This window comes from Coregonus lavaretus, assembly GCF_964263955.1.
Source record: "Coregonus lavaretus genome assembly, chromosome: 20".
NCBI lineage: Eukaryota > Metazoa > Chordata > Actinopteri > Salmoniformes > Salmonidae > Coregonus > Coregonus lavaretus.
The window spans coordinates 27,358,136-27,368,301 of record NC_140007.1 but is presented as its reverse complement, the minus strand read 5'-3'; the positions used below and the strand labels follow the sequence as shown (position 1 = coordinate 27,368,301).

Sequence of the window (10,166 nt, the reverse complement as noted above, 5' to 3'; positions counted from 1 at the left end):
GTCCCACTGGCTATAAGGTGAATGCACCAATTTGTAAGTCGCTCTGGATAAGAGCGTCTGCTAAATGAGGTAAATGTAAAAAATAAACGTTGCCTTTGTATACAGTAGTGAAAATTCCTTTCACATGTAACTTGACTTTGACATAGAACAGGAGAAGTTCTTGCCAGGAATGTGTTACTTATAAAGTCTTACACAATACTGAATTGCTAAGCTGGATTCTGTTGGCCTTATCACTTTTCTTTAGCCTCCTGTGAAAGCGCTAAGGAGAAAATGTTTATGCTGCCACCATAGGTATTGTGACACTGCCACCTTGTGGCCTTGACAAACAGTCAGACTTACAGCCATACTCTCCCTGTCTCCTCCGGTCTCAGTTCCAGGCCTGGGCCCCGTTCCTCTGCAGTTTGCCCCCCAGATGGATCATCTGGCCCCGGAAGGCGGCCCCCACAAGCCTCTGAGCCGGACCCGCTCAGAGCCCCTGCCCCAGAGCCCCAGATCACTTCACCCCCATCTGCTGCAGCAGCATCACAACAGCCAGCTACTGGAGAGACTCAAACAGCAGACACACCTGGGCAAGGTGAGTGACTTACACACCCTCACAAATACCTCTTACTCTCATGCTCACGCACTCTGTTGTAATGGATTATAGATTTTTGTACAATCCAAGGAGGGCTTCATCTGCCAGCAGCTGTCTTTTCTGGCAAAAATTAATTTATAGAATTTAATGAATACATCTAAATGGATAATTATTTGTGTGTGTGTTCCAGCTGATGTCTAAGACCAGTGAGAAGCCTCTTCTCAGACAGATCCTCTCAGAGGATATGGACTCTGAGGAGGTGGGGCCAGCGCCCAGCGACATCTATCAGGGCAGAGCAAGGGCGGAGTCACTGAGGGAGGCGGAGCCTGTGTCTGCAGCAGACAGCCAGGGAGAACAGATCAACCTGCAACACACACTCATACTCAACCAGGTAAGATACAGACACACATATGATGATAGAGGACCACTAATAGAACATGTCTCCTTGAACTTCCAGCAGAGAGCAGCAAAGGGTTTTATATTTTATAATTATATTACTTCATGCAGGTTTGGCATACTGTTATGTGTGTAGATTTCTTTGGGTTGAAAATCTCAACCACAATCTCTCTCTCTCTCTCTCTCTCTCTCTCTCTCTCTCTCTCTCTCTCTGTATGTCTCTCTCTCTCTCTCTCTCTCTCTCTGTATGTCTCTCTCTCTCTCCTCTCTCTCTGTATGTCTCTCTCTCTCTCTCTCTCTCTCTCTCTCTCTCTCTCTCTCTCTCTCTCTCTCTCTCTCTCTCTCTCTCCTCTCTCTCTCTCTCTCTCTCTCTCTCTCTCTCTATCTCTCTCTCTCTCTCTCTCTCTCTCTCTCTCTCTCTCTCTCTCTCTAGTCGTTGCTATGGGAGAAACAGAAACAGCTGCAGCAGTTGCGTCGGCAGACAGCCCACATGGAGACGCTGGCGGTACCCATTATGCTTGGCGGTGCCCATCGCCCCCTCTCCCGTACCCAGTCCTCGCCAGCCTCCACATCCCTCACGTTGCCAGACAAACCCCTACCCATGCCCGCCCCAGAACCACAGAGCAAACCACGCTTCACCACCGGTAAGAAGTGAACCACACACACACAGGCACACTACCACAATGAGGACCTGTTTAAGTGTAGGTTATTATCCCTACTGTGGCCGTTATTCAGTCTGAGGCCTGGTCAGGGACTCTCTGATAAGATATGGTTAGTAAGTTTATATTCAGTTTATATTCTTGTATTGCATTTGTTTGATAATTTTTCTCGTTGTGGTTAGATCTGTCTTACAGCTGTTGATTTGGAGTAAACGGGTAGTAATCACTGGAAGTAGTCACGTTAATGTGTGTCTGTGTTTGGTTGCAGGTCTGGTTTATGACTCTCAGATGCTGAAGCACCAGTGCACATGTGGTGACAACAGCAGCCACCCAGAGCATGCTGGGAGGATCCAGAGTATCTGGTCACGTCTCCAGGAGAGAGGTCTCAGGGGCCAGTGTGAGGTACATACATCACCACTATCATTACACACGTATTACACAGACATCCATATCACTGATTACAAGTTACCAGAAGACACCATAGCTGTCTCCTAGTGGCCTCCAACTGGTCCATTATCTGTTGCTCTAAATCTGGTCCATGTTCCAACAGACTATCCGGGGTAGGAAGGCCACTCTGGAGGAGCTGCAGTCGGTCCATTCAGAGCGTCATGTCCTTCTGTATGGTACCAACCCTCTCAACCGCCTTAAACTGGACAACCGCAAGCTGGCTGGTACGTCCTCACTAAAGATTATATGATGTACTAGTCTACTACTTCAGGCCAACCTTGTGCCAGAAGCCTTTACGTCAGTGGTTCCCAACTCCGGTGCCCTGACAGTACACATTTCTGTTGTAGCCCTGGACAAACATGCCTGATTCAACTCATTGAGGGCCTAAAGATTAGTTGACAAGTTGAATCATGTGTGCTTGTCGGGGGCTACAATAAAAATGTGTACTGTTGGAGGTACTCGAGGACCGGAGTTGAGAACCACTGCTTTATGTACCTGGTAACAGTTTGACAACAGCACTGTAAAGTAAAGCTACTTGCTCTGGTGTCCCTAGTAACTGGGGATTTGCCTTTGGTTAATGACTCTAACGTTACGGTATTGATAACACTTTGTAATCCCTTACGTTTAGCAGTCAACTCATTAATGTATTTAAGTTGTCATTACAGTGATGGAACACAGACGTACAGTAATGTCTGATACTCATTTCTAATGTAAAACTGTATGAAAAGGAGCTGTTAATATTGATTGTTTGATTAATAAAACCTCTTTGCATTGTTCTCCCACAGGCATTCTCTCTCAAAGAATGTTTGTGATGCTGCCATGTGGAGGAGTGGGGGTACGTGAGAGGCCCAACACACATATTTTCCCCTAGCTCTCTCTCTCTCTCTCTCTCACTCACAAAACACACAACATCTCTCGATTTCAGTTGGCAATTCTTCCCTCCAAGTCCTTGACAACAGTTATATGATACGGTCCATTCAGATTGATTAGAGTGATGGTAGTTGTTGACGTTGTTTCCAAGAGAGGGCCATGAGAAGACGAGGCAGTGGAAATGAAAGAGGAAAGCATGAGTGCGTTGGGACATGTCAATAAATTGCCTGACGATCTCCATCGGACCATGACAATTCAAACTAATAGAAACAATATGCGCATGACGAGGGATAAAATAAATGCCTCCAATTTTATTGTCTGAGCCAGACGGCTAGAAATGTGAGTTTGTGAACAAACCGAAAAAAAAGAATGAAAGGATAGATAGAATGGAGTGGACAGGAGAATGTTTAAGTCCCTGGGGGAATGCCAACCCCTCAGGTCTGTATATACAACACCATGTATGCATGGTCCTGTTTTTCTGTTGCTTGGATAGCAAATCTCTATGGCACAGAGTGTGTCTGTGTAAATATATCAGACAGCTATGTTATTGTCCCATAAATGATTGAGGTGAGGTCTGTTTGCCTCCAAACCGGTGTACCTGTAGTTATATTACTCAGTGTCGTTAAAACCATGGAAAGAAAAACACTTCACCTGATACACTGTAACTCCCTATAGCATGTTAGCAGATTCTAAACGCATGCTTATGACTGGTTCCATCAAGCTTGGCTGCTGTCCTGTCACTCACCCTCATGTTGTTTTTGATTGGCAGGTGGATAATGACACAATCTGGAACGAGTCTCATACATCCACGGCGTCACGCATGGCTGCAGGCAGTGTCACAGAGCTGGCCTTCAGAGTGGCCAAAGGCGAACTCAAGGTAAGACACAGATCTGTACTCCAATCCTCATCCAATCACTCTGGTCTGCCTCACCAACTGCCTTAGGCCATTTGAGAAAGAATACTGAATGATAATGCTTTGTTTTGTTTTACTGTTTCTCTCCAGAATGGCTTTGCAGTGGTGAGACCCCCAGGCCACCATGCTGACCCCTCCAACCCAATGTGAGTCTCATATCTACTGTGTGTGTGTTGTTTTTCGTGTGTACTATACTGCTTGTGGTGGTGCGTGCCCAGGCTAACCACAGCGGGCTCTGCGGAGCTTTGCAGTGTCAGCAGCCTGTCTGACGATGGATATTTATGGCTGATAGTGAAGCTGGGAAGGAGAAGAACAGAGAAGATTTATGCCTCTCCTCTCCTCCTATTAGTGTGCTGAGTTGGCTCCTAGGAATTCCACCATTTTCTCTCTTATCCTAACCACTATCATCTTGTATTGATAATGTCTGTTTCTCTGCCCTCTCTCTCTCTCTCTCTCTCTCTCTCTCTCTCTCTCTCTCTCTCTCTCTCTCTACCTCTCTCTCTCTCTCTACCTCTCTCTCTCTACCTCTCTCTCTCTCTCTCTCTCTCTCTCTCTCTCTCTCTCTCTCTCTCTCTCTCTCTCTCTCTCTCTCTCTCTACCTCTCTCTCTCTCTACCTCTATCTCTCTCTACCTCTCTACCTCTCTCTCTACCTCTCTACTACAGGGGTTTCTGCTATTTCAACTCAGTGGCCATTGCAGCCAAACAGCTCCAACAGAAACTGAGTGCCAACAAGATCCTCATCGTTGACTGGGTAAGCGACTACAGTTGGAGTGGTTGTAGCATTAACAGTAGCAACACTGTGCTCCTGAGTGGCGCAGTGGTCTAAGGCACTGCATCGCAGTGCTAACTGTGCCACTAGAGATCCTGGTTCGAATCCAGGCTCTGTCGCAGCCGGCCGCGACCGGGAGACTCATGGGCGGCGCACAATTGGCCCAGGGTAGGGGAGGGAATGGCCGGCAGGGATGTAGCTCAGTTGATAGAGCATGGTGTTTGCAACGGCAGGGTTGTTGGTTCGATTCCCACGGGGGGCCAGTATAAAAAAAATTAATGTATTCACTAATTGTAAGTCGCTCTGGATAAGAGCGTCTGCTAAATGACTAAAATGTAAATGTAAATGTATCCACGTCTCAGTTGACTTACTACTATTTTCACAATAACTACTAGTGCTGACCTTCATGATGAACTGTATGTATAAACACATTCATTATGTACAGGTAACTGCCAAAATAAAGGAAACACCAACATAAAGTGTCTTAATAGGGCGTTGGGTCACCACGAGCTGCCAGAACAGCTTCAATGCGCCAGGCATAGATTCTGCAAGTGTCTGGAACTCTATTGGAGGGATGCGACACCATTCTTCCACAAGAAATTCCATCATTTGGTGTTTTGTTGATGGTGGTGGAAAACGCTGTCTCAGGCGCCGCTCCAGAATCCCTTTAAACCCCCCATGCTCCTTTGAGACCCCTCTTTCAAAGTCACTGAGATCGCTTCTTCTTGCCATGGTAGCCAAAATAATGTTCAACTGGGCATTTTTGTACATAACCCTAAGTATGATGGGATGTTAATTGCTTAATTAACTCACGAACCACACCTGTGTGGAAGCATCTGCTTTCAATATACTTTGTATCCCTCATTTACTCAAGGGTTTCCTTTATTTTGGCAGTTACCTGTATGTGTACATGCATGTATACACACGTACAGTATACATATGAGTTCTGTCTCACATTAGTTATTGGTTACTATTGATTAGGCCTAGGATATGACATAACATGAGCCAGCAGTTATTGGTTTTAATGTAACCAAATGTTCTCTTCCATCTCTGTCCTGTTGCTAGGATGTTCACCATGGTAATGGGACCCAGGAAGTGTTTTACAATGATCCCAGTGTGCTGTATATCTCACTGCATCGCTACGACGACGGCAACTTCTTCCCTGGCAGCGGGGGGCCAGCTGAGGTAAGTGACATCATTGGGTCAACTCTACACAGGGAATTCTGCCAGTAGGCCAAGATGACGTCAAGAGAAACTCAAAGAGCTAGCTAGGTTCCAAAGTTACAGTGGACAGACGTCTGCTCAAGGGCTTTAGTGTAGCGATTATATTACATGTGTTGTGCCTCTAGCACCTCTGTTACTGTTATTGAATGTGTCCTCCTCTCCATGGAGAATGCTTTGTCTCAGTAGGTCTCTCTGTGTGTGTCTGTTGTAGGTGGGATCTGGTGCTGGAGAGGGTTTCAGTGTCAACGTGGCCTGGACTGGAGGTCTGGACCCTCCTATGAGTGATGCTGAGTACATCGCTGCTTTTAGGTAAGACAGCTCCGACCAAGGTTATTATAGTAAACTGAAACTAAAACAAAAACTAATCATAAAAAAAGTAAACTGAAATAAAATAATGAACAAACAAAAAATACTTTAACTGTACTGAAACTGTTATCTTTGATTGACTCCAAAACTAACCAAAATAAAACCATAATGAATTATGTTCAGTTTTAGTTTTCTTTCTCGAAAGTTTGGGCAAAAATGTAATGGAGTTTTCAATGGGGTTTCAAGCTATTTTTGTAATGGGTTTTTCAAGCTTCTGAATCTGATGGGTCACACTTATATTGACTTGAATTTAAAACCTTTTACTGCAGTGGGCTAAATCAGGGTCACACAGAGTGATTATTGGTAGTCTTAAACAAATCTGCTTTGAAATAAAAGTATACACCTCACACACATGGTTATGGGCTTAAGAAATACAAGACACTTGTACCATGTCAGATATAGAGTTGAAATGTATTCAATTATGAGTTTGCATCCCAATATTACACTTTATATACATCACAGAATATACATATATCAAAACTGTTTGACATAGAAACACCAGATTGTCCTAGAGTTTTTTATTAATGATGTAATTATGAAAAATATTAACAACATTCCACCCATGGGGTCAAAGATGGCGCTTTTGGTCATTGACTGCAGGAAAGGGCTACAGGTGGACTCAGCGAGATGACGTTGCCACGATGAGCACCGCAGCTATTGGTCGCGTTCCCCTGCTCAGCCCTTGCATGCATCAACCACGTCATCGACTGTGCAGTCAGGCACCAGATTGCTATAACATGTTGGTCGTGTTCCTTTACTCAGACGTTGCTGACGCATGTCAGATCTTACAACGCCTAGATAGATAGGTATTATACGTATCAGCTAACCACATCATATGGTATAGCAGTCTGGTGCCCGACATGCGTCTAAACACGGGACTGCGACCATGATGTGGTTAGCTGATACGTAAAATACCTATCCAGGTATTGTAAGCTCTGGCAGGCGTCTGCAACGTCTGAGTAGAGGAACGCGCCCATTGAGATGAGCGCGATGCAAGACTGCTCTCACAAGGTCACACAGAGTATTATCTGCGCATGTGCACGGGTGCGCTTCATGCTGCTACAACGTGGTAGCTTCAGGACCAAAACAGCAGAGAAGTGTAGCCTCTCGTTTCAACGCTCCTGGTTGTTGAGGAAATTGACCCACTACTACTGTTTACTTGGTGCGTCTTCGTCATCTCGCTGACTCTACATTTAAACCTAACATAACCTGACCTGACCCATCACCTTATGCTTTACGGCCCCCCAGTGGCAAGAAGTGACATCACCAAAAAACAATACAACACATGGGAAGCTATACGGACATGCCTGCTGCCCAACTCGATGACGTATGCCGTGCAGTTGAAAGTCGAGTGGAGACTAATGGTTTGTTTAGTCAGTTGTCCTGATGAGCCCTTCCCAGCAAGTGTTCCCAGCTAGCTAGTTTATGATGCAGTATGGCGTTAGTTAAAATGTGTAAAATAAAGTTATGTTTATTTCGATGTGTGAGGGAGAAACAACTTGGTCACCATCTGGATGTCACTGTGACATGCCACATGTCGCTGGCAGTAGCTAACGTGGCATAGCTAACGTGGCCAATTTGTTCCATCCCACTTGATTTTATTTTGATTTAGGATGGCAGCCTACACAATAAATAAATTGTAATATTGGTAGTAACCATCTAGGTGTCACCGTGATTGTCTACTGCTCACTGGGGAGAGTTTGTGCTACAATCTGGCAAAACAACATTGGGCACAGTGTCCTTCGCTCCTGCTTACTGAGCACTGCTCTCAATATACTGTAAATTGACAGTAAATTGATTGACGCACTTCTGAATCCCAGTCATTGGGAAGTGCATGTGTACGGTCCCAATTTAAAAGTTGAGTAAGAGTTTTTGTAAGATTAAATTGTCTCCAGGTTTGGTTGTTGTTGTATTAAACATACATTTCACTGATACTTCCTCCATGGTCCTTAATTAAAAAGTTCTAATGAAGTTCTTAAAAGTTCTAATGAAGTCTCTGTACGTTGGTTTGGTCGGCTGTCTGGTGGCAACCGTAGGAAACTGTGGCAACCACACAGTAAGAGGGTCCACACTGCAGGCAGACACAACCAAGTGGGTGGGCCCCACCTCTAAGCCAGCGTAACAAAATGAGAATGACAACATAGTACTGGAAAAGTGTCAACAAAAGTTTTTCACTTCAAAGTAATAAATAACAAACCAGAGTATTCCTATTATACCTTCCTTTTCCACACAGTAGTGCACCTTGGAAATAATAATAATAACTCTGTTTTTTTATCTGAAAAGACACCACCATTTTGTTGCCACACATGTCTGTCCCACACAGATTTAGAATGCGCAACAAATTTGTTGGTGAAATATTGTCAGTCAGTTTCTCTAAACTCCAGGGGTAGGGATTGCTGACATCTACCCCATACCTCTACCCCCCTCCCCACCTCCCTGTCTCCTCTCTCTCATTCCTGTTCTCCTCCTCTCCTATCTACTTCCCCCTCTCTGATTGATCTTTAATGAGCCCTCTCCCTCTCTCTCTCGTTCTCCCTGTAGTCTGTCTGTAGCCGGGCTCACAGGGGAGTATGGAAGGTTTTATTGGTCGACAGGGGAGGCGGGGTTAGTTAGTGCGGTGGGGATTGGGGGGGGCTGGAGGAATCCAAACGCAGGATAATGAACCCAAATGGATCCCAGATGGCATGCTGTCAGTGACGTGAAGAGAGTGACAAGCTCCAAATGGGAACCAGACGCGCCTATGGCGGCTTTGAACTCGGGCGGCAGCGGAGATGCCTGCGTTAGCTCCCTTGCTAGCTAGCGGCCCTGCTCTGCTCTGCACTGTGCTGGTTGACTCTCTGACAGAGAGGGGTGATGGACACCAGCCCAGAAAACAACAGGAGGCCCACCCCCTAGCAGCTCAACTCCAACCATGCTCTCCTCACTGTCTGAAACTGTCTTTGTGGAGTAAATGAGATTAATGTTGTTTCTCCCTGCAGGACGGTGGTGATGCCCATAGCACAGGAGTTCTCCCCTGACGTGGTCCTGGTCTCCTCAGGGTTCGATGCAGCAGAGGGACACCCTGCACCTCTAGGGGGTTACAAGGTCACCGCCAAATGTAAGCAAGGCTTTCCTCAAACAGTACGCTTTAGACCACAAGCTAGCCTATAAAGTGGTTTTAGAGCTTTACATTTACATTTTACATTTTAGTCATTTAGCAGATGCTCTTATCCAGAGCGACTTACAGGAGCAATTAGGGTTAAGTGCCTTGCTCAAGGGCACATTTACGTCATTTAGCAGACGCTCTTATCCAGAGCGACTCACCAATAGGTGCGTTCACCCTATAGCCAGTGGGATAACCACTTTACAATTTTTTTTGGGGGGGGGGGTAGAAGGATTACTTTATCCTATCCCAGGTATTCCTTAAAGAGGTGGGGTTTCAAATGTCTCCGGAAGGTGGTGAGTGACTCTGCTGTCCTGGCGTCGTGAGGGAGCTTGTTCCACCATTGGGGTGCCAGAGCAGCGAACAGTTTTGACTGGGCTGAGCGGGAACTATGCTTCCGCAGAGGAAGGGGAGCCAGCAGGCCAGAGGTGGATGAACGCAATGCCCTCGTTTGGGTGTAGGGACTGATCAGAGCCCGAAGGTACAGAGGTGCCGTTCCCCTCACTGCTCCATAGGCAAGCACCATGGTCTTGTAGCGGATGCGAGCTTCAACTGGAAGCCAGTGGAGTGTGCGGAGGAGGGGGGTGACGTGAGAGAACTTGGGAAGGTTGAACACCAGACGGGCTGCGGCATTCTGGATGAGTTGTAGGGGTTTAATGGCACAGGCAGGGAGGCCAGCCAACAGCGAGTTGCAGTAGTCCAGACGGGAGATGACAAGTGCCTGGATTAGGACCTGTGCCGCTTCCTGTGTAAGCAGGGTCGTACTCTCCGAATGTTGTAGAGCATGAACCTGCAGGAGCGGGTC

At 46.2% G+C, this 10,166-nt stretch overlaps 1 protein-coding gene across 1 annotated transcript in view; it reads left to right on the top strand.

The window, feature by feature from the left end:
- Window positions 1–10,166, top strand: part of LOC311148100 (histone deacetylase 7-like) — a 52,410-nt gene that overhangs the window by 37,794 nt on the left and 4,450 nt on the right. The window contains exons 7-18 of the mRNA XM_084185010.1: window positions 334–574; window positions 765–965; window positions 1,404–1,614; window positions 1,898–2,031; window positions 2,180–2,300; window positions 2,862–2,911; window positions 3,716–3,823; window positions 3,950–4,005; window positions 4,524–4,611; window positions 5,695–5,814; window positions 6,065–6,162; window positions 9,198–9,316. Coding sequence (XP_084041136.1) covers window positions 334–574; window positions 765–965; window positions 1,404–1,614; window positions 1,898–2,031; window positions 2,180–2,300; window positions 2,862–2,911; window positions 3,716–3,823; window positions 3,950–4,005; window positions 4,524–4,611; window positions 5,695–5,814; window positions 6,065–6,162; window positions 9,198–9,316 — 1,547 coding nt within the window. The remainder of the gene's footprint in view (window positions 1–333; window positions 575–764; window positions 966–1,403; window positions 1,615–1,897; window positions 2,032–2,179; window positions 2,301–2,861; window positions 2,912–3,715; window positions 3,824–3,949; window positions 4,006–4,523; window positions 4,612–5,694; window positions 5,815–6,064; window positions 6,163–9,197; window positions 9,317–10,166) is intronic.